Below are 24,934 nucleotides of genomic sequence, written 5' to 3' on the forward strand. Positions count from 1 at the left end.
AGACTCCAGCTGGCAGCCATATCAGAGACCTCTAGACATTCAGAGAACTTCCTCGTTTTGAGTGGCCATTCTCTGCCCTGTGCAGATTGGCTCTTTGCTGTAACCCTCCCCCCTCACAGTCCTTTCACCTCTGCTTTACTCCACACTTGCCTCTTGTACGTCTTCTCCCCTGCCTGTTCCCTCTGCTCTTCCCTTTCCACATTTAGCTTAGCCTTTCCTAAGTAGCTCCACTCCCCCCAAAAAGTGGCAGTAACATGTTTGTTGCCGTCACATTGTTCACTCAGCTTGTGTGGCGTACCCCTTCACCCGCCCTGTGTCTGTCTGGTCTATTTCAATTTTAAACTCCTCAGGGCAGGGACCATCCATTACTCTGTTTGTACAGTGCCTTGCACAATGGGGTCCCCATTCTTGGTTGACCTTTAAATACTCTTGTAATAAACATGATTAATAATACTAATTAATAATTAGGATTCAGGTACTATATAAATGTAAGATTATTATAATTAACATGAGAACACATCTTTCACCTCTACTGAAACAGCCTGGACTAGAAATGTGTAAGTGTATATGGCATGACACTGATAGGAGATGGACCCTGAAGATGATTAGAGACTGGGGCTGCACATATCTGAGAGAGTGGGGGGAAACGGTGCAGAAGAATAAGGGGCTTTGGTTGAGATACTTCAGATTATGACTAGTTTAGTGAAAGGAGCTCAGCACCATCTCTTCATGCCATCCCATATTATGGGGAGGTCAACAGGAGACAATGCACTGGGGAGGTAAATTTAAAACATTACTTTCTCCCCCATATTGACTAGTTAGCCTGGAGAGTCCACTGCATCAGGAGATCAAAGACTGAAACCGAATCTTGACTTTAAAACAGGCTAGAAAATATGGCCAGAAATATTTGTAGTAATGCTAAAATAGGAATGCCAAATCTCATGCCTCATGGCTTAAATTCTTTAAACTCTGTCGTGCCATATACAATATTGAACAACTGACTAAGTGTGTTATTGGCATGTTTCATATTCCCCTGAAATGGCAGGTATTAGCCACTATTTGGTGGCAGGTCACCTTATGATTTACGATTTGATCTTGTAAATCCTTGTTCACTGTGCAACAGGGAGCATAAGGCTGCAGCACTGCCGTTAAGTGTGAGCAGAAGCTATGTGTGGGTGCAAGTACTAAGCACTGGGGGCCATTGAAAGCCCAGTGAAGTCAATGAAAGGGTTCCCATTGACTTGAATGGGCTTTGGATCAGGCTCACAGTGGAATGAGCAAATAAGTGTCAAGCCCCTTGCATGTCTACTCCACTGCAACAGTGCGGGGTAAAAAAGAAGCTAATGCCAGGAGAAGAATGGCCATGTCTGAAGAGAGGTGGCCTTAAATAGCATCTTTATCACTCCAGTGAAATATTTAGTTATATGATTGCTGAGCCTTAATTTTGCTTTTAGTCAGGAGTTACTTGTCAGCCATGCAGAAGCACTGCCATTCTAATGCTGACAGACCCCGGTGGGCAGGATCAAACTGGGGACTCTAGAGCTTAGTGCATGAGCTGAAAGCCAACTGGCTGTCAGCTAAGGCTGTAGAGCAAACTCATGAAGTGAGCTACAGCCCACGAAAGCTTATGCTCTAATAAATGTGTTCGTCTCTAAGGTGCCACAAGTACTCCTTTTCTTTTTTCATTAATCTCTCTCTCTCTAAGTGGTCTCGGTGCCATTAGATGGGAAAGAACACCATACCCAGGAGGTGAGTGGGTTACACCATTAATGCAGAACTGGGTTCCCCTATGCTCCTGCTCATCGGACTTACATATGCAACACTTCAGCTGTGAGATATAGGATCAAGACTTTAACAGACCGATGGTCTGATACAGTACAGTGAATCTTTTGTGCTTAAGGGGAGCAGTGGGGGCAAACAACCTAACCAGCTTCAAGACTGAGTTTGATAAATTTATGTAGAGGATGGTATGACGAGACGCCTACGACAGCATGTAGCTGATCTGTGACTGCAGCAAATATCTCCAACAGCCAGTGATGGGACACTAGATGGGGAGGATTTGGAGTTACTACAGATAATTCTTTCCCAGGTTTCTGGCTGGTGGATCTTGCCCACATGTGAAGGGTCTAACTGAGCACCATATTTGGGGTCAGAAAGGAATTTCTCCCACATCAGATTGGCAAACGCCCTGGGGTATTTCTGTCTTCCTCTGTAGCATGGGGCTCAGGTCACTTGCAGATTTAAACTAATGTAAATGGTGGATTCTCTGTAATGTGAAGTCTTTAAATCAGTGGTCACCAACCCATCGATTGCGATTGACTGGTCGATCCTGGAGCCTCTGCCAGTCGATCGTGATCTCCGGGCCACTAAAAGTCACCTCCAATCCTGAACGAATGGTCCCGAGTCCCTCTGAGCTTGCCTGAGTGCTGCTCCAGGTGAAACAGTCAAGGAGCTGAGCTTGATCTGGCGCAGCAGGGCTCAGGCAGGCTGCCTGCCTGACCTGGCCTCACGCCACTCCTGGAAGCGGCAGGCTGCTAGCATGTCTCTGCAACCCCTGCAGGGAAGGGGAGCAGCGGGTCTCCATGAACTGCCTGCACCCACAAGCACCACCTCCATAGCTCTAATTAGCTGGGAGCTGCATGGATGGTGCTAAGGACAGGGGCAGCACAATTTATTCATGGGGCATTTTGCAGATATTGTTCCAACACACTGTCCCACTATGCAAGATTTAAGTAAAACTTTGAATGTTTCAGAATTAACATTAGGTTAGGAGGAAGTTATAGAGAGAGGAGTGGTGTGAAATGCAAATCAGGAAGACAGAGGGAAAAATATGGGAGGAAAACATACTGTATATGTGAAGCCAAATGTTTCCATTCATGTGCCAAGTGACACTTGTCACTTAACTAGCAGAATTAGAAAATCAAAGCCAGGGATACATTGCCAATAACAGAAGGTCTCTCTTCTCTTCTCAGAACTGTGCTCACAACACCCATACTAACAGCACATGCATATCCACGGGTAGATTTCATCCTGAGTTTCAATTTCTGAATCAGCTGAAAAATAAGGATTCACTTGTAAAAGTTTTACTGTGTCAGATTCAAGCCCTTATCTTATGGTGCCTGACTCTCTGTCTTATAGTTTAGACTTTGCTAACACTTTGCTGCTGCTGCTGAAAGTGATATAGTCCTCCTGAAAACTGAATTCACTGAGTGCTCTATCAGATGGAGTCTCCTGCCATATGTGGAACACAAGGCACTGAAGATGCAGAGAAAGAACAACTATAGTGTAGCCATACCCTGAGAAACATTCTGAGTTGGTCTTGCAAAACACTCAGCTTCTATTCAGCTGTAAAACACACATATTAGCACTCACCAGCAGCAGCCTTAGAATCTAAACATTGTTAGTAGAACAACAAGCCTATTATGGTTCACATAGCAGAAAAAGTGAACAGGCTTGGACTTTAAAAATCAGCTCCCTTCAAGCAGAATGTAAAGGAAATGGAGTTTGTTAGTTTCAGACTGATCTTAAGTGAAACAAGAGGTAAATGTTCCTGTTACCACTGTTCTCTCTAAGCTGTGTGCGTGCACACAGATCCTAAACCCCGCACACACGGTGAAACACCACACGCACAAAAATTTGCACAGAAGGAATTTTTTGTGCACACTGCTGTCAAAAATTAGAGGGAACATTGCCTGTTACTAAAAACAAACAAATACTTTTAAAAATAGCTAAAGCAACAGAGGGTAAGTAATTGTAGTTGGCAGGCAGAATCTCCCTGGCTTTTGACATTAGCCTAAAGGCTGTAGGTTGTCCACATTTTATTCATTATGTTATTACTTGCGTATGGTTTTGAGTGTCTTGTAGTAACAAAATGTAATACTATTTTCCCCTTCATTTACCTTCAAGGCTGCTCTAGCTATGGAAGAAATATTGACCTTTTTAGAAAAGGATAATGCTGCTTTTATTTTATGGCTTTCAAACCAAGCAGATATTAGAGCAATTTATAAAATAATTATATCATGATTTATCAATTGATTTCATTGTTTTGACTTAGTAGCCACATCCTGCATTATTTAAAAGGACAATTAATTTTTTGCTATGATTATGATGGAACAAATTTCTCCTTCCTTAGAAATGGAGAAAATTGTGCTGCTGGAAGTGGCCTTAATATCTTTCAGATGAGATGTAAGACCAAGGTTCTGATTCTTTGGGGTCATTCAAAATCCCCTCCCATCCCGATTATAAGCAGGACTAGTAACGCAGTGACCCTGTTTAAGCTTCCCTTCCTTCTACTGTAGTGCAGCTTGCTGTTGCCACCCCACAAGTGGTTGTTTTTTAGTAGTTCTGCTGGAGTGCTATGGGTGGCCCAAGAAATATATCATGCTATGTTGCCAATTCTTGCAGCTTGATCACAAGTCTTACAATATTTAATGTTTTTTTCCTAAAACCTCAGCTGCTGGATTCTTGTAATTACATGAAAAACTCAATTTTCATTTAAAAGTATGTTTCTAGCTCATGGTTTTAGAAAAAGGTAGAAAACGTGAAACTTAAAAGCTCAAAAACCAAAAGCAAACTAACCCCCCCATACTTATTTTCAAGTCTCATAGTTTGGGGTGCTGAACCATGTTCTTTGAATACACAGCATTGGTAATGTATTGGCAATTTTGGAACCTATAGCTGTAGACTGACTAAAGCTCATCCTCCTCTCTGGATTTCTGTGCAGCATAGGTCATGAAACAACCACTAAACCAGCTCAAAACTTTAAAAGTATTCAGAATATTTTTTCCACCCCAGACCATTTTCTGACAGTTAAATCATCCACAGGTAGCCAGGCCCAGGCTCAGAGACAGCATTTACTTTTCAAGGTGGATTCTGTGGGGTGGCAGCTTTATCCTATTGTGAGGCATTGGTTGCAAAGCCTCTGGGGAGCTTATCAGTCACTGGGGCCTGGTCTACACTACAGAGTTAGTGTACATCAGCTTACATCGACCTAACTCTGTAAGTTTCTATACTACAATGTTGCTCCCACTCATGTAAATTGCCACTACACCGATTTAATAACTCCACCTTTGTGAGAGGCTCTGTTTAGGTCAATGTAGTTAGGGCAATACAATGTCCTTGTAGACACTGTGTTGTTTACATTGCCTGTTGGCTGTCAGTCCCATACAGGGCTGACAGCTGAAGCCCCTGGGAGCAGGAGCCAAAATATGAAATAAGAGCCTCCATGAAACTGACAAGAATGTCAATTTCAAAGCTGGTAGGCTCCTTGCTCTGCAGCTGGGAGCCTAGCAGCACCAAGAATCCTGCCTGCAGATGAGGCTCCCAGGGCTGCTGCTGTGGTGTGGTGTCAGTTCCCAGAATCCTGGCTCCAGTTGGGCACTCACAGGCTGGCTGCTGTGTTGCAGGGAACCTGCCAACCCCATACTCCAGCTGTGAGCCCACACCAGGCCAGCAGCTCAGGCTGTTAGACCTGGGGCGGAGTGGGGGAAGGGCTCAAGCAGTCAGTGCGCCACAATGCCCCACTTCAGTCAGTGGAAGCACTGCTGGTGAGAATGCGCACTATCGACAGAAGGAGCATAGTGTGGACGTGAAACACCACTTTAATTACTGCCGTGGCTGTACGTCAACTCACATTAACTAAATTTTATAGTGTAGCCAAGCCCTTAGGCAGTGCCTCAAAGGCTGATCCATTGGCACCCTCACCAAACACGGCTCCAGCTGAAGTACCTGGGACTCTAGTTCCAGCTGGGCTGGCAGTGGCCAGGCACATCCCAGGACAATCAGCACCCTGCCCTCAGACTCGCCCTGTCGTGAAAAGCCCAGTTTTGTTTAGCAGGCCACTTCCAGCCTAGGCCCTGCTGCAAAGGGGTAGCCAGGCCCCAGGCAGGCCTATAGGAAGAGCCCTCAGGGCAGGAGACCATGACAGGAAAAGACCTGCCCGAGGCTACTCTAGCCCTTTAAATCCCCCTCTATGACATCACAAGGCCCACGATGGCGCATGCGCAAGGAGAACCTGCACCCGTATTACGTCACTTCTTGTCCCTAAACTGATTTGCTGCCGGGTTACTGTGGCTGCCGCTGTTTCCCTTCGGCTGGAGAGCGGGGCATGCGGGGCATGCGGTGGCCTCGCTGGCGGAGAGGGGCGGAGAGCTCCCTTACGAGCTAAGGCGGCTGCCGAGTCCTTCCCGAGAGCACTGGGCATGCGCCAAAGCTCTTCCGGGTCCGTATGCTTCCCCACTCGCCCGCACGGGGGTCACTTCCGGCTGCTTGGGCGAGGACGGGGGTCTGTAGCCGGGGCACCGGTGGCTTCCTGCAGGCGCGCGGCGGCGGCGGCTGGTCGCGGGACCCGGGACCGGTTTCCCCTCGTTGCGAGCTGTGAGTGAGGCGGCCCCAGCTGGGGAGAGCCCCGAGGGCGAGCAGGGCCCTGTCCCAGCCGCCCGTCCCCGGGCGGTCCCTCTCGGGTGCCCGCGGGTGGCTCCTGGTCGTCAGCGCTGCGGGTCCTTGTCGCCCCCCGCTTCGCCCGGCTCTCGTGCGCCTGCCGGTGCGAGGTGCCCGGCCGGCCCCGCTGCGGGCCCCCGGGGCGCGGGCTCTGGGTTTCGCTTTCACTCGCCGGGGGAGGTTTGTCTGGCGAGGTGCAGCCCTGGCGCCCAGCGCCCCGCCAAGCACAGGTGCAGAAGGGCCCGAGAGATCTCGGGCTCCCCTTGGTTTCCCTCAGCCCCAGTAGTGTGATCGGAGACTTCCTCCTCCCGGGGGGCTGGGCGAAGATGCCGCGAAGGGTGGTACAGATCTGCCCATGGAATCGTTTTGGAGACGTTGTATGGCCTGTGTTGGGCAGGAGGTCAGACGAGGTGATCCCAATGTTCCCTTCTAGCCTCGGGATCTATGGGAAGAACCGCATGCCACGACGTAGTGTATACAGACAAGGGTCTTCCACTGACTATCTCATGCACAGCAGGTTTTGAAAAGGGTCCATCTACATTGCAAAAATAAATAATTAAATTCCCCTAACTCCCAAATGGCAGCGAGTCTCAAAGCCCAGTCAACAGACTTGGGCTCACTGTCGGGCTAATGATAGCCGCATAGATGTTTTGCAGCTCTGAAATCCAGGGGGGGAGGGAGAGAGTTCTCAGAGCTTGAGTTCCAGAGGGATCAGGAATATCTGCATTGCCACTTTTAGCCCTGTAGCCTGAGTCAATTGAGGCTTGATGCTGTGGTGTTTGGTTGGTTGGTTTTTGAGTGTAAACATACTCTGAAGGAGTGGAGAGGATGGGAGCCCATGTAGATAACTGAAGGCCAGCAATGATTTCTTATAAAGTTTTTCCTGACTTTGTACCTGTCCCAGGAAGGCTCAGAGGCAGAATTAGCTGATGATTAGCAGTGGAAGAATATTCCAGGAGAATGCTCTCTTTGAAAATGTAGAATTGGCAACATGTTAAGTGAGGAGAGAGCTCAGTTTTCCCAAACAGCATACCATGGAAACAGGATTGAGAAGGATGCTAGGTTAGATCAGGGTTTCACTCTATTAGCTATAGGTTCAGAAACTGATTGAGCTGGGTACACCGGGTCAGTTTATTTTTTAGGTTCAGTTGAATTTGGTTTAAAATAAAAATAGCTGCCTGCTCGATGAGACCCTGTTGCATGAGCCTCTCAACCTCAAATTGCTATTCAGGGGATATGCCTGTGGGTTTGTGGTAAAATTATTTTGATGGTTCAGCCACATTTCATGCTGTGTAGCTCAGTGTAATATGAAAGCTATGTTCTCACTTTCTGGGTCAAGGAATCCCTCTTATAAAGTCCTGATTCAAAGAGCTAATGAGTATTTTGAATGGAACCAATTTGTGTAGTTAAGATTTATGGCAGAAATAGCAGGGGGATTTTCTTCTGTGGGTCAGGGGATTTTTCTTTTCAGATGATTTAGAAACCTTTTTGAAGACTAATCTAAGACTGGGTGGGTTTTGTTTATTCTTAGTGGGACAGAATTATTTGATTTCCCTATAGATTGCTCTGAAATTGCCAATGGTAATTCAGCTTTTTCTAATGTAATCACACTTCTGAAGGTGGCACATTTATTGTCTTATTGTGCTTAATATGTCAGCTAGTTTTCTTTAGTTTTGTCATTTGAAGAGTTTTAGTACTTCTGGGACACCACTTCTTACCTGAAATACTACAGTTTATAAGCAAACTGATGGCTTTGGTTGAGAGTGATACATGAATGTACCTTGTAGTCTTCTGTCTTTTAATAAACTTAATCATGATCTAGGATGTCTTAACATTCAAAAACATTTTTGTGTTAAGCATTTTCTTGTGCTCAATACAATACTCTTCTTTTTTTAAGTGTTGGTGAAAGCCTTAGAGATTGAAATTGGGAGAGGGATAGCTCAGTAGTTTGAGTATTGGCGTGCTAAACCCAGGGTTGTGAGTTCAATCCTTGAGGGGGCCATTTAGGGATCTGGGGCAAAAACTGGGGATTGGTCCTGCTTTGAGCAGGGGGTTGGACTAGATGAACTCCTGAGGTCCCTTCCGACCCTGATATTCTATGATTCTGTGAAATCCTGTTGCCACAAATGGCAAGTCATGGGAGCTGGAGATGATTATGAATGTCACAGTTCATAAAATCTTTACGAAGGACTTACTTGTCTTTAGGGGACTTCCTAATCTTAATGCCCCATTCATGTAACTGCTGTATCCTACAATTTTTGAAAACAGAGATGGAGGTTAGGATATCTGATCCAGCTCCATTCTAGTGCAGGATTGTTCGCAGTTTAAGTCTCTTATCAAGACTGGTTTGAAAGTCCCAGTTGATTGGAAACAATCAGAGCTCTTTTGCATAGCCTAATTATTTAATTTGGGAGGGAGGTGGTGGTTGAGTAGTGGCATTCTGCTGCTTTTGTCCAGTTCTGTTTTATACAAATAAAGAAATAACTTTAGGGAAGGGGCACTAAACTCATCCTGTGGAGAAGACTCAATTGCATTTTTATTTGTGGATCTTGGGCTGAGGTATGAATTTAGGACTCCATATTCCCTGTAATTCACAGCAGAACTCTCACTGATATCAAGAGGGAAGCTTGCACAAAGATCGCTTGTAAACAACTTCTAACTTGTTGTTTGTTCACTTCCTCATTGTTGTATTCAGCATTACTTGGTGAAAGAATATTCTTGAATTTGGGACCATTGAAATTTGGGACCTTTGTTTCTCTTTCTTCTTCGTCCTCTTTTTCCACCCTGTTCTTCTTCCTGATGCATCTTCTGTCCAGCAGAAATTCTCATTATCCTCTCTCTCTTCTCCCCCTCCACCCCCCCGGGCTTCATTCCCATCTGCTAAAATGATCAGCAACTGAATAATTACAGGTGGCATTTACATGGGCTTAATGTGGGTTGGGGAGTTTACACTTTTGAGTCATTGTTTCAGGTTGACTGCAGACTCAGAAAGACAACACTCCATTGATTTACATTTGGCTCACAGTTGGGAGGTTTTCACAACCATAAGGACTAGAAGTATATTTTCTTTAAAAATGAGAGGTTGTATTCTGTAGAATCTGGATGACATCAGGGCCACACAAATACATCTCAGTTTCGGTAGCATTTGGAAGCCAGTGTAAAGGGCTTGCCTATGCAGGAGCCATCAAGTCGCTAAAGTAGAAACACAAATATTAATACACTTGTAAAAAGCATAAGTAATGAAGGTTTTGTATTACACCAGCATAACGGGTCCAAGCAGGGCCCCTACTAGCTGTTAGAAGTAGGGATCCCAGCTTTTAATGTAACTGCCAGTTTCAGGCTAAAATCTTGGCTGTGCCACTTGCTGCCCCCTGCCTCTTGTTCAGTTGCATGTGACCTCTTCCACAGTTATAAGATGCGTGTCAAGCCGCCCCACCTGCTTGGCAGGGTAGGATATGCACAGCTGGATAAGATATCAGGAGCATACAGAGGCTTACAGATAAGGTACAAATAGAAAGACTAGCGTGCTGGGCTGTCCAGTCCATGCAGTTAGAGAGAATCACAGCAGAAGTCCTGAGTTAAGTAGAAAGAACCCTTTTGGAGCAGTTCATGTTTGTTTATATATTTTTTTTCTGGAAGAAGCAAAATAATAGATTTAAAAAGTCTCTGATTATAGTTCTCTTCATGCAATTTAACTCATTAGCCCCAGAACAATATAAACAGGTCACTTTGTTTTCATCGCACCACACCCTTGCTTTTACTCATCAAACCATTCTATTCTTATGGACCAAAAAGCTCTCTTTAGGCTCACGTGCACCTGATTTCTTTGGGGCTAGGGATGCCTTGCCAGATGGGACTTGGGGAAATTGTTGTGGACCCATTGCTGGGATTTAACTCCCAAATGTCTATATCAGTCTCTAGCTTGGCTTTGTTCTAGGATGCAGTTGGAGAAGAGTGTACAACGGCTGTGAAGGGCTCTCCAGGGGGCACCAAAAGACCAGTACACCTATTACATGGTTACAGAAGCCTGAAGAGTTTGTGGTTGGGATCCACTGTTCTATGCACACTTTCACAGGCTCCTGTGGGTATGTGGAATTACAGGCATGCTAGAGTAATACAGCTGTAATGACTTGTCTTTGTTTTTTCTTTCTATTCCAGAAGAATCACAGTTACTGAAAACTTGTAAAAGGCTCAGTGATCCGCCTGTTGCAGAATAACCATGGAAGAGACGAGGTAGCCACCCAAGAGTGAGCCAAAGTCCTGTTTCAATGGATACGAAATATAAAGACGATTTATTTAAGAAGTATGTACAGTTCCATGAATCCAAATTGAATGCTTCTGACAGCAAACAGCGCCCTGTTAATGATGAATATCTGCGAGTGGCAGCATCAGCCTTACTCTGCCTTCCCAAGATTGATCCCTTTTATAGATTCCGGTTGATTAAATTTTATGATATGGCTGAAAATTCCCTAAGATCCCTGAAATCCTCAAATTTACGTTCTCTCCATAGTGCATTCGCTATGCTGGAGATAGTAGGAATTAATCTCTTTCTTTACCCTTGGAAGAAGGAATTCAAAACTATAAAGGTAAGAAGTCTCACATATGGTGGTAATACATTAGAACAATGATTTGTAGTTTCATCTAACTTTATTCCTAAGTATTTTTTACATTGCTGAAAGGTGACAGATAGGCAGTCCTGGAGTCTGAAATCCTCTCTGTATCCATAAAACAGGCACAACAAAAGCAGAATCAGTGCAAGCTTCTCCCCCTCCCTTCAGCCTACTGTTGTATCCTGACTTTGACGGCAGGGGAATACCGCTAGGGTGAATGGATAGTTGACTTTTAAGTTCACTCAATATTTGCCCTTTTTGCTAGCACTGCTATTAATTTAGCACTAATTGCAATGTGCACTGTTTTGTGAAGTAGACACTTGTTTACCAGGCACTGGATTGGGAACCTCAACTCCTTTCACAATGGCAAGCAAACTTCTTTAGTTTGTTTTAAGAACATCTTTCTTCATTCCTGATCACATGGAGCCTTGATTTTTTTAATGTCCTTTCAAATTCCTTACCTGTGTCGGGTCTTTGTTTGAGATTGATAGTATTTAAAACCCTAATATACTTCTCATCATATGTGCTATTTGTTTAATACTTTTATATAGCTCAGCTTAGAGTAGACCATGGAAGCAGACTAGTTAGCGTCTCTTCCACTGCCAGTTTGGAGTCTGGTCTTGTCTTTGGGTTCTCATTTATACTGGTTCAAAGCTGCAGTGTTTGAGTTGTGAACACCGTAGGTGAAATTTTAAATCCAGACAGAAAATTGTTTTTGGAAAGTTGCCTATAAATACTTCTAATATAGCCTTACAAAGCTATACTAAACTATTTGACAGTGTCCTTTAAAAGAAAAAATTCATGGTGCATTGAGTAGTTTCTATTACATCTTGGAGAGGTGGGGAGGGGGAACTATTCCAGACTTGTAGAACTCTACATATGTCTAATTCCTCATTGCACTGAAGTCCTGAGTGGTAAGATCTTGACTATTCCAGTCTAGGGCACCTCTTGGGATGCTAACATTGTAGACGTTGGTCATATATTGTGGTTCTTTTTACCACTATGTATAAGGTTGACAGATCCAAATAATTTCCACTTGTGACCCAGTATAGGATTTGAACTCCAGTCAGAGCAAACATCTCAGCTATGTTGCATCACAAGGGATATTTCTTATGGATCCATATGTTTCGTCGTCCCCCACAAGCCTTGTTTTTTACTGTAGACTCTTGATATATAAAACATGACTAAGGCTTAAGAAAATGTAGAATTTACCTTCCATTTCAAACACTGTAAACCATCATCCTCTTTTGGAGTCAATTTTGTCAACAATATTGAAGGCTGTTAGCTCTGGTCAGACTGAAATATTTCACTCACTGCTACACCTCAGCTCAACGTTTGAGATTTTGTTTAAAAAAAAAAGTACTAAGAAGTTTTGAAGTGAGACGTCTTCATTAGCTTTTTGACGCATAGTCATTTGAAAGAAAAAACTGTAAGTATGTTGTACAAATTGACTTGAGTGAACTCCTTGCTTTAAAATATTATGATTGTCCCTGGCCAGATATTTGCATTAAGCTAAGCAGCTCAGAAGAAAGGTCAGTTGGTTCCCAAAAATAAAAGATAAGTTTGGGACAGTGTTTCACAAAGTTGCAAATAATTCATTTGGCTGCTGTGTTTTTCTGTCTGAATCAGTGAGCAAGTGCTTCTTGAGTTTCTCAGAGTGGGTAATCCCATAGCTTTGGATGTTTAGAAAAGAGTGTACCTAATAGACCTTTGTAAAAGTTGGCCTAGAACACACTTGTATTTACATGCGTGTTGCATCTTAGGCTTGTATTTTTAGCTTCTTTCCCAGGAGACTTGCTCCTCCTCTTGAGGAATTTTCTGTCCTTAATAATTATTAGCATGTGAAACACCTTTCATCTGAGGCACTTTGCAAATGCACGTAATAAATGTTACGTCCATTACAGATAGGGCAGCTGAAGCACAGATTATTGTCAATGCTTCATGGCTGCAGAATTTGCTATAAAATCCATCCCTTCCTGCAGAGGTGTGCTCCAAATATGAACTGTCATTTAAAAATGTTTCAAACACTTATAGTATGAAGAAAACCTTTGAAATGTGAACAACATAAACCAATGCAGCACTCTCCTCTCCGGTCTGCAGACATCCTGAAGTATTTGCTGAGATTTGAACTAACATCGTTCATTTCAGTATATCGGATAAGTTTTTAATGTCAACATTAACTATTTCACTGACTGCTTTAGCAGAAATATCCAGTTAATTTTGTGATCCCATATTCCCAATACGGCCACAACTTTCCAGATTCTTAAATATTTAGCTGTCCACTACCCGCTTCTGAAACCTCCACCTTCCCCCCCAAAGCTTGTACAGTGCAGTTGTGTTGTAAATTCAATTTCTGGTACATTAAAACTGGAATACTTAGGGGAAGCATAAAATAAACAATTTAATAACAGGAGGATTACATGCTGATCATATGGTCTTCAAATTTAAGCAAAACCTTTCTTTTTTGGATTTATCTGAAGCTGATGCAGAATGTTTAGTCTGTCAAACAGGAATGCTGCAGAATTTGCGTTCAACTTTTGTGGAGTACACGTAGTCTTTGATTGTCATAGATTGATTAGATAGGACTCACAAGGTACCTATATTGTACCCAGCATTGTAGTGTCTGAGCATCTAGTCCACCACTGAGCTTATAACCTAACTTTTTCCTTTATTTTCCCCCTTCCAGACCTACACGGGACCTTTTGTTTATTATATAAAGTCCACACTACCTGAGGAGGATGTAAGACAGATTCTGAACTACATGGGGTATGTCCAAGAACTGGGAACCATGTATAAGCTCAAAGAGCTGGTTGATGACTTCCATGTGAGAATGGTTTCATTTGAACTCTTTTTGGCAAAAATAGAGTGTGAACAACTGCTTGAAATTCACTTGCAAGTGAAGGATAAAGGTTATTCGGAGCTTGATGTTGTAAATGAGCGAAAAAATAGCAATGAAGATGTAAGAGGCTGCTCAGAAGCTATGAAACGGCGCACAGAATGCAAAGAAAACTTGAACACTTCTATGGCACGCATGGTTCTTCAGAAATCTGCTAGTGAAAGAGCCTCTAAAGATTACTTCAAGCCAAAAGTAAGCAAGCCTTCTAAATCCGTGGATACATATGACAGCTATTGGGAAAACAAGAAACCACCATTGATGACTTCATTGAGTCTCAGAAAAGAACCAATTTTGGTTGATACAGAAGATGACATTAAAGATGAAATAATACGTCCATCACCATCTCTTCTTACTATGTCAAGCTCTCCACATGGGTGTTCAGATGAATTTTTGCCAATTTCATCCCATCCCAATGGCATGTTAAGAACAAATGTCCCCTACAACTCCTATTTTTCTGCTCAAGAAGACTTAGACTTATATACTGATCCTGATTCTAGAAGTATGTTAAACTTTAAAAGACAAGAAGCTAGTAAACCTGATGTATGGCTAATAAGAAATGATGTCAATCCCATTTACCACAAACGTATGCATCTAGCCAAAGAGACAACTTCCCTCAAGTGCCAGAATTGTGGCATAACTTGCGGCACTTCTGTTTGCCAAAAGTGTGAAAATCTGCTCATCTATAGGCAGGAATATCCAGCAGTGAAACAGAGCAGTTATTCAAGCAAAACAATTCCAAATGATGGCTTGTCTCCTGGCTCTGCTTTAAGAGAGAAATCTCAGTACGCATTACAGACTCAGAGTCAAGAAAGAGCTGCTCAACTCAGTTCAAAATCCAAGCCTTCAGGCACCCTGCGCTGTAGCTTCTGTAACCGATCTGGAGCTGCAAACACATGCACGTTCTGTTCAAAAGTCTCATGTGATGCTTGCCTCAATGCTTACTATTATGATCCCTGCTGTAGAAAGAGTGAGCTACACAGATTCATGCCTAACAATCAATTAAACTATAAATCAACCCAGCTGCCCCACCTTGTTTATAGATAAACTTGAAAATCTGTGTTTGAGGGGATAAACAAGGGCTAAAAACACATGGAATTTTCTGATTTCACTGGTAACAAATATGATACTGACCTCTTTATATGTAAATATAAAACAACCAGATGTGTGCAGTTTTTGGAAATACATTTCAATGATTAGTGCCAGTTTCAGTTTTAGTGGCTTCACAAATGCTGCATATACATTAGAGTTCATGCTGCTACCATTTAGGTGATTCTTATCCGATAACTGCTTTTCAATTAGATGGGAGAGAAGAGCACATTTTCCTTTAAAACTTGGCAGCTGTTGCACTTTAAATGACACCACACTTTTGTTATTACATTGCAGTTATTGCCTCACACAAATAAAACTACATAACAGTATAAAATCAAGAAATTAAGAGCAACATTTTCAGTGTATTGTGAAATCACTGTCTGTTTTGATAGAGTAACTTTAAAATACTTGCAGGAAGTATTTGCAAATTGCTTGGTTGCCAAAAAGGACTAATTTTTGAAGAGTTTGGCTGCATTTCCTGAGCTCTAAAATGTAAACACCGGGACAACTCCTCTTCATGTCTTCATGTTTCTTCTTCTCCCTTCCATCCCCCAAGATGTTTATCTCAAACTTATACAATCTGAATTTGAAAAGAGTTCTTGCTTTATTTTCTAGTATTGCCATCCTACTGGTTTTTACTGTGTGGTATCTTTAAAAGGTGAATCTGTATACATGTCACTTAAATTATGCCTGGAGTGTTGTCTTTCCAGTTGAGTACTGATTTTATTCATCTTCTGTTGCACATTTATTAAATCCCATTCTTTGTACTGTAAATAGGTGATTTGGAAACAGTTTATTTTTTAATAAATAGATTCAATGTGTTGAATTCTAAAAGTGGTAAAATCATTGTAACTATGAAGCCTCTCTGGGTTATTTGTTCGGATGGCTTCCCTTTGTTTTTGTTTGTTTGTTTTTTACATGTACTGTATTTCATGGTTTACTACAGTCACTGTGGCAGACTGATATTATTGGCTTAGAAAGAGTTTTTCTTTGCTTCCTCCTTTAAAGAACTCAAAGCTCTCACTCAGGAGAGACCTCTCCTAAATTAATTGGAGTCTTACCTGAGTAAGGACTGCGGGATTTTGGGCCTAAGTGCGCATTTTCTTCCCTTATGCTTATGGGAACTATGTATGCATAGATGATACACTCTGCATCTAAATCCACTGCAAAGTCTATAGCATAGCTCAGCAGGTAAGGCAGTGATCTGATTAAAATTCACAGAGCTTGTATGACTTCCATTGGAGTAAATCCATCAGTTGTAGACGTGAATTGGGCAGTAGAACTGGCAGTAGAACTTATTATTTATTTGTATGACTGTGCCTAGGAGCCCTAGTCCTAGACCAGGATTCCATTGTGCAGGGTGCTGTACAGTTTGGCCCACAGAACATGTAATAAATTAAACTGCATCTTCTATGGACAGACTTTAGTCTTAGAGGAAAAGAAAATCTGCAAGAGCCCCCTTTTATTTTCTTTTACATTCAGACAAGCTAGTTAAGACAAAATATTGGGGAACTTAATCTGAGTATTGGAATCAAACATTTAAAATATCTAAAATTATTTAAAGTGTAAATTAATCCACTTTGCACTAAAATAATACGTTTTTGAACAGTTTGATTCTAGGTTTTTTGTTTTTTTTCAAATATCCATTGACTCTGTGTGGAAAAACATGCATGAATGATTGGTCACCAAATTTGTCTTATTGTTTTGGGTTGAGGGGAATTAAATAGGTTAATATTGTGAACTTACTAAAATATTTTAGCCATAAGTGTGTCAGATATACAAAAGAAAAAGTGAAACTTGATTTTGTAGAAGGTTAAGAGAGGCTATTGTGACTTGCATTAAGATATAAAGTAAATGGCATGTGGTTAGCTATCAGAAGACAAATCCAGTGACTGCAACTGGAAATGTTATAAACATGTATTATCTTGCTGACTCTGAAGGCTACAGCAGGGGTTCCCAAATTTTTTGTTGGCATGACCCCATTTTAATGAATTCTTTCCTGCCAGGACTCCAGATAACATGGAAGATGCCATTTTGTAGAACAACATGGCATGCTCCATGCATTGCGACCTTGTCTGCACTGTATGTGCAAGGTCATGCTGCATGGAGCAAAATGGTGTCTGTCCTCTGTGACCCCATGTACTGACGGTGCATTGTGACCCACAGTTTGGGAACTGTTGAGCTAGGCTCAGTATTGCTTAAATGAATGATAAGGTTTTCAAAATCTTAATGGCTTTTTTATAAATACACGTGTGTGTGTGTGTGTGTGTGTGTGTATCTGTGTGTGTATATATATATATGTATAAAATAGAACACATGTAGATACAGTATGTATATAGTGCAGAATTTAAAACAACTACTAAAACTACTACTAAAATACAGTCTGTTAGGGTGGCTCTCATTTTGGTAGTTATTTTTTCTGTTCATCTTTCTGAAGTGTCATGCCTGTTTTGGCTGCTATACAATGTACCTTCTAGTTCACTAGTTCAACTTCCATATTGCTACTTTCACTACAGTAATTAACTAAAACTGTGATGCCACGTAACTTACACAGTGAACATAGCAGGGACTACTATATTTGCTTTAAAAAGGAAAAGTCCTGTGTTTATATCTGTCATTGAATACTGTAGTACAAAACTGTGTTGAATTGCAAGTGATACCATGCTCTATTTTTTGTGTATCTTACTGTATGAGGTTGCTGTGATTGAGACAGTAAAATATATGCTAACTTAAAATGCAGGTGTTTTGCATCTGATTTCTGTTAAAACATTTGAACATGTTTTGGAGCCTTCTCTTAAAGGCCTGTGTCTTTATGGAGTGTGGGAGGGGGAAGTTGAGTGCATTTAGATGTCTCGTATACACGCTTTGCACAAAGGCTTCTCGTTTGGGCACTGACTCGTGTGTAAGTGTATGTCAACCAGGAGCCTCAAGTTCAGGAAATTTGAGAATGTCTCTTTAAATATAGACTCTTTAAAAAGTAGGGGTTTTTTTTGTTTTTTTGTTGTTTTTTTTTTAAGAAACCTAGCAGCATGATTTTGCTTGGTCCATAATGTGAAGCTTGGCATGTTGTTTTCTAAGACTATATAGGATATACAGAGCAGATATGTATGGTGTGAGAACCTCCTTTAGTTTACTTCTCAGACTTGATTGACTTCACCATTATGAGGACATAATATGTGCTGTTTTTAAAGTCAGCTTCCTGATGTACATACATATGCTATAGCTTTAGTGTAAAATAAGTGGAACTATTCACATGCTTTTTTTGGCAGTTGAGTTGAACTTGTTGGCTGCATCTTATTGGTTTTGGAGTAAAACCATCTTCCAAATTCCAGACTAGACTGCCTTTGGGTTTGAATACATTTTAAAACTTATGTGAATGTCTGTCTTAAACCAGTAGAGGCCCAGTCCTGAAAGCCATTTATTTCCAGATCATTTGAGAAATCAGAGTTCCAGATGCATGTCTGGGAGGATCAGGCCCAAGAAGCATAACTAAAATATTCTTGCAGTGGCTCACATCCTAGACTTCTGTGCATGCAGAGCTAATGTATTTCTCATGCGTGTACAAAAAATTTGTTGCTTTCTTACTGCCTGACGCTTCTGGTTATGGTTCAATTTGTTTTGCTTCCTCAATTGCCTTGATAAAAGTTAAGACACATTGTCAAGTATTTGATATTGACAGCTGGTATAATTTGCACTAAAGGTATTCTATGGAGGATATTCCTCTGGGTTCTAAACACCTTGTGTGTTTTATTGAAAAATATCCAACAGTACCTGCTAAAGGCTATAATATATTTGCCTCTTTTTAAAGAATATTGAAGAGATTTTAAAATCTTAGTGCTCCGATCTCTGTGGTGATTATGATGTTGCCAGCATGCTGAGCCTCTGAGTGAGACACAAAGTTGGGTGTTAGACAAAGTAAGGTAACATATCAAATGTATCTATTTAGGCTATGGTCCAGCTTCCTTTTAAAGTAATTGAGCATTGGATCATACTTCTAATGTGTCAAGTATTGTAGTAAGTAGATAGCAAGAGAGCAAGGCTAGGAAAGCTTAGTGTTTTGTTTTGTTTTTTGTTGGATGTTCTACACCTAATTCTGAAAATTATATAATTTTGTTATTTCTTCAAGGTCAGCTTTATTAAGACATCTGTGCTTATTCTTATGAGAGAGCTTTTAACTTGAATGCACTGTTTATCTATTCTTTATAATTACACTAGTTTTTTACAGCTGTACCCATCTTGAAAACATTCTTTGGCAATGGCCTCTTCCATTTGCTGTTATCCTTCCCTGTCCATTTTCAATTAAAATAACTTTCTGCTTGTATGCACCAGCATCATGACAGTTGCCTCATTGTGCTCCAGAGTACAAAGGCATAAATTACTGGATCAGGTAATCTGTCTGACCCTTTGCTCTGTCTAGGTGTGATGCTGAGGATCCTTCAGTGGTGGTTTTGTTCTGAAGCCATGAAAACTTGTAGGTACACTATATGGTTAAGGTTTCACAGGTTTGTGGGGAGACGGGTGGTCGAGCCCGGGAGCAGCTCCTTTCTCTGATAGGCTTACTTAATAGGTTTCCAAGCATGTGGTAATGTGTGGAAGATAATATTGCTCCTTACAGCATCATAAGATCTTTGGGATGGGAATAAAGTCTGTTTATACTGTGCCCAGACCCAGTTCAGATTGTTGGGACCTTTGGGCAATAACACAGCAAACCCTCTAGTATGGCTTTACAGGTACCTGTGCTGTGGAGCAGCTAACAGCTGCTAGTACGCTTGTGTGGCAAAAGGTGTGTTTCACCAGGGGAGGGAGGAAGCATGTACTTAACTCAGGTTATTAACTCCAGTGAGCTAAGTGATTAAAATAGCAGTGAGGACGTTAGCAGCTCGAGTTAAAGCCTGTAGGGTTGAATCGAGCTGCTAACCTGAGTTAAGAACACACACGACTTTCTGCAGTGAAGACAAAGACAAAGTCAGGGAAGCAACATGTAAGGTTGGGCTATCCATGTGAGGCCACGAGAGTGAAATAAACTCTTGTGGAATTGTGGGCACAGGCCCTGTGTATCTGATGGCACTGTGCGTAGGGAAGATGGGGGGCCCAATTTAGAAAAAAATTAATTTTTGTTTGTTTGTTTAATTGCTTGGAATCAAAAAGGATTCTTTTCTTCACACATAGGAATCTGGAAGCCACTGGAGCCTAGATTCTAGTTAGCTCAAGGTAGGTCAAATGTTAATTATTTTAACAGTGTCTATTAGTTACTAATAGGCTCCTTTCTTGGCTGCTGGTCAGATTACTACTATTCCTGTAATTTTCAGTCTAAGGTGTACATTTTCTGTGGCTAGTTTCTATCAAAGCAATTCCTGATTTACGGTGAGAATTTAGAATGTTTTCTAAACTTTCCAGAAATGTAGCAGTTTTTCCTTGCAGTGAGTTTTCAGTGGATCCAATTCTCATCAAAGACAATATCAAAACTCCCCTTAGCCTCAGTGGTGCAGGAGCAGGCCTGAGATGTTTAGTATAATGAGTGTTCCAGCTACTTGTTGCCAGTTGAGGCCTGCCCTGTTCCCTGCTTTGGAAGTGGCTTACAAGTTCAGACTCTTACTGGAGAAGACTTTCATCTTCAGCTAGGGTTGCCAACTTTGTAATATTTAAAAACTGGACACTCCCTTCACTTTACCTTTGTGTGGGGGGCGGTGGGGGGTGTGGCTTTCTCCTTCTCCCATTGTGCTGGCTCCCTGCACTCCTGGGCACATTCTGCCACTCTACCTGGCAGCCGCTCCGGGCAAGGAGCGGGACGGAGCCGACTTCTGGGGACAGGAGCCAAGCATGCTGGGGGGAGGGAAAGGAAAGGCTTGGGCTCAACTTAAAAAAATACTCCTTTTGGTGGAAAAGAAACTTTTGCCTTCCCTAAATAGGACCCATTTTATTTGCACTGCTTTGTATGTAACAAGCTCTGTTTTAACTATCCTATCTAAGAGTTTCACACTACACTATTGTAAACCAAATTGCTGTTAACAGCTCAACAACACTGAGATGCAATATTACACATCTCATTATTGTACATGCACAAATTCTACCCTCTTATTTACTTTCAAATTAGGCTAGACTATGAGCTCCGGGAGTGACCTAGTTGAGGTTTGTTGCCAGAGGCATAGGTAAGCCAAAAACTCGGATAATCAAAACAGCTGCTACCAAGCAGTACATCTAAAAGTAACAGCCTGTTTACAGGTCTCTAGTTAGAGTCAAATTGAACCTCCTTGTAGGAGAGGAGGGAGAGAGAGAATTCCCACAAACTGCCTGGCCTATTCCCACGTGGTCTGTGATTGACATATCTCAACCCATCCCTTGTGCACTGTAGAAAGAAAGCACTCCGTACTTGTAACTTGCGTGGTCCAGTAACTGCTAATCTACTAAAAATCACAAGGAGGATCTGTATAACACATCAGTCCTTAGCATATACACTAGGAACACTATTAGACACCAGCATTGACACCCTTTCTGACAGCCTTGTGGGAAACAGTCAACACCCAGCCTTAGAGAGGAAAATATTGAAGGCTCTCCAGTTGCTAGAACACAAAGTGTTCAACTCTCAAATGTTGATAAGTACAACATATAGCTGCTGAAGAAGGGAATGGTCCCAAAGGAAATGCAGACTCTGTCTATCATAAACCTCTATGTGTATGTGATTTGAAGTGAGGAGTTGATGATCTTACTAAAACCACTCCTTTACTCAGGTGTTATGTAATACTTCTGTTTAAAACAGGTACTTTTAAAATGTAATGAATTATATCAAAGAGGAATGATAGGTGAAGTGTAGAAAGCAACTCTTTAGATTAATAAGATTGCATGCTTTCTTGAAGGGATGAGAATATTCTAATACTAATACCTTACACATCAATATATGTGTAATATTTTCATAGTGGGCTGTGTCTGATTTAAAATGCCAGCTGTTACAGAGGAGCCGTTGGCTTAGTGGTTGCATGCCCCTGTCCTTTATCAAAGAAGCACCTTCACATAAGACCTCTTTGCAGTAGCTTGCCCTAAACCTTCAGTATCCACAGTCAGTACAGGAGCCCTCACGGCCTGAAAACAAGTCCCAAAACATTGACTAATTCCATGTTTAAACAATCTCAATCTCTTTACTCTTTAGCATGTAAATTGTTCTGTTGGAAGACAGGGTGCCTCTAAGATTCTCCAAGAAGAGGAGATGGGAAATGGAGAATGAGCAAGAAATATATAGAACCTTGCACCTGTAGGTCATTGGTCCAAATCTGCATGAAGGCAATAGTGATGAAAAGTTACCCTCTGATGCCTTTGTGAAGTGAATTTGGTGAGTCTCAGCCTAGTTTCTCATCACAATGAATTTTCTTTTGAGTCTTAGCAAAGATGCAAAAAGTGAGCGGGCATGGATACTAAATAACCCTGTGACTCTGATTAGAATACCAGTGCATATTCCAGTAGAACTTCTCAGTGGCAGTCTGTGATTGAGAGGCGAGAGAGACATCTCCGCCCCCCAGTAAACCTTGCTTGCCCACACCGGGTGTGTCTGTGTCCCCTGAGAGTCTGGGCAGTGAATTTTTTAAAGATACTGATTTATTATCAGGTAGAGCCAGGCACATAGTGTAGTGTTACAGTTTATGGCCTAAATGCTTAAGGCTATAGAAAGCCTGGAGTAGAAGAGAAATAGTGGATTTTTTGGGGTGGTGGCAGCGGTGGGGTGTCAGCCCCAAAGAGACTGTGCTAGGGGTATGTAGAGCTTGATGCTTCTGTTCATGGCAGCCTGGGGGAAGGGCATGACCGGTAGATCTGTGGCTGTGTGGATTCACTGGTCACAACTAATGTTATTTTACTCTGACAGAACCATTGTCCCTCTCAGCTCCTATCTACCCTATAGGTCCTGTCCAAAGCCTGTTTAGTCAGGCTGTATTCATGAGAGCAGGATTAACCCTTTATGGTCCTAACAGATCTGCTTAACACTGTGTAAACACAGTAAAATTTCACCAGATACTCAGTTCCATCACATCCCCTTGGAAAACTGTCATGTTAGCAGCCAGGGCATGTGCCCATGGTGTGTGTGTGTGTGTGAGGCTCAGTTACCTTCTCTGCATTGAGATTTTATATGAAACAGAGACTGCCACTTCCATTTCTCCTTATGCTGTGGGCTCCTGTGTTTGATTCTAGCATGTAAAATGAAGGACACTGTGGGGGCATCTTTTTCATGTCCTCTTCCAGGACAAGATGGAATCCTCTGGCCTTAATGGGCATCTGTAATCAGCTAGCTTTTGAGATGAAAAAAGAAAAGAAGAAAAGCCAGAAAAGCCAGGGACTGAATGAGCATGGAGACTGACCTACCCTCTCCCTTCTAGAGATGGCAGCAGCAGATCAGGGTTGGGGCAGCTTTGCTGTGTACCTACACTGTGCTCAAATGAGAACCCTTTTCCAGGGGTGCCAGTGTGGCACCGGTCACCAGTACTAAATTCTCCTATTTTTTTTTTAATCAAACCCCATGGAGGCAACTCTAGTATGCATGTCCTTTGCTTTGCTGTAACGTAGCTATAGATGGCACTGCAGTACCAGTTACTAGTTGCGCACAGCAGTTTCCATGTTGAAGGCATACAGCACTGTGACAGTCTGATTTGGGGGGTAATATCAGTTCTGGCCAGTTTCTAAAAGGTACATTTATTTGGTTTCTGCAGTGAATTAGTTGCACAGTGTGGACAATAATTAATGGTGGAAAGGAGAGAAATTTACTTTAAGGAATGAGAGCAGGATAACAGTTAAAGACAACACAGTGGAAGCTTTACAATGTAGGAAATTCTGTTTCCAGTGTGAAAAATATTGACTTTAGGGGGAAAGCTATTGGAAAAATACTTTGAAATCAAAGAGATCTGATTTTCCAGAAAGCTCTCTCTGCTCATATTAGGTACTTGTGTATGTTATAATTAGCAGGTGCTAACTCTCCAGGCTCTCCTCTGTGGTGCCTGAGACACCTGCATTAATGATTTAGGGCCACAAGATGTTGCCACAAGTCCTCTCTTGCTGTAGCCCAAAGAGTACAGAGCAGGAATTTGTATGAAGCTCCTGAACAAGGTTGGTGTATGGTATTGACCAACTACAGGTACCAGGCAGGGGCTGTCACTGTCTCTGTTCCCTTCCTCCACTGAGGATTTTGAGCTTGTGTGTGCAGAATAGAGTAGTGTATTTCAGATACCAAGCAGAAGAAACATTAGAATTAGTGAGAAGTTAACACACAAGCAGGTGCAGCTATTCTGCCCATATCTCTTTTCACAAAGAGTAGAGGGTCTTAAGTAGTGTGGACGACCTTGCGCAGACTTGGATAAATGTCACCCTGATCTCTGTTTTGCCTCTGTGCACAGATAGTCTCCAGGATCCCTATCATCTTTCTTCTTCCTTAGCTCTGGTAGTTTAAACTCCGCAGTTCCCAGCATCAAGACTTTGTTGAAATCCATCTCTGTCTCCTTCCACAAGGTTAGCAGAGATCATTGCCACGCAGTGCAAAAATGTAGACACTTTTCAGGTTTTAAAATGTTCCCCATTCACTCTTATTCCTCTGTTTGACCCCCAATATCTGAAATACACTGAAATCTCTGACCTTACTGTCTTTTGCTTGACATAAAAATCATGGGCATGCTTTAGAGATGTGCATACACACACACAAATCATCTGCAGCCCGCAAGCCTGTAGTGTTTTAGTCTTTGTTTGATGTGAAGATTTTACCAGTTTAGAGCCTAGTTAATTTTAATGGTGCAAAATAGAGCATGACAAATGCATTGCTGTGTGTACTACAGTGAGTACTGAGAGTTGCTAATAAATGCGGTGGTGTTCTATTTTTAAAAAACAAACCCTGCTTCTTAAGGGGAGGGAGGATGTAGGTACCCAGATCCTT

General features: G+C 42.0%; 1 protein-coding gene across 3 annotated transcripts; it reads left to right on the forward strand.

Annotated features, from left to right (window-relative positions):
- Positions 1 to 5,961: 5,961 nt before the first annotated feature.
- Positions 5,962 to 17,753, forward strand: SPATA2 (spermatogenesis associated 2). Of its 3 annotated transcripts, XM_084645613.1 has the most exons (4): positions 6,236 to 6,375; positions 10,597 to 10,741; positions 10,949 to 11,024; positions 13,735 to 17,753. In XM_084645613.1, the coding sequence occupies exons 2-4, from the start codon at positions 10,707 to 10,709 to the stop codon at positions 14,986 to 14,988; spliced, it is 1,365 nt and encodes a 454-aa protein (XP_084501739.1). In that variant the 5' UTR covers positions 6,236 to 6,375; positions 10,597 to 10,706; the 3' UTR covers positions 14,989 to 17,753. The 3 variants fall into 3 exon arrangements, with proteins under 3 accessions (XP_084501738.1, XP_084501739.1, XP_084501737.1); XM_084645612.1 differs by lacking the exon at positions 6,236 to 6,375 and adding an exon at positions 5,962 to 6,220 and having other exon boundaries at positions 10,597 to 11,024; XM_084645611.1 differs by having other exon boundaries at positions 10,597 to 11,024.
- Positions 17,754 to 24,934: the final 7,181 nt, after the last annotated feature.

This window comes from Lepidochelys olivacea, assembly GCF_965140295.1.
Source record: "Lepidochelys olivacea isolate rLepOli2 genome assembly, chromosome: 13".
Classification (NCBI taxonomy): domain Eukaryota; kingdom Metazoa; phylum Chordata; order Testudines; family Cheloniidae; genus Lepidochelys; species Lepidochelys olivacea.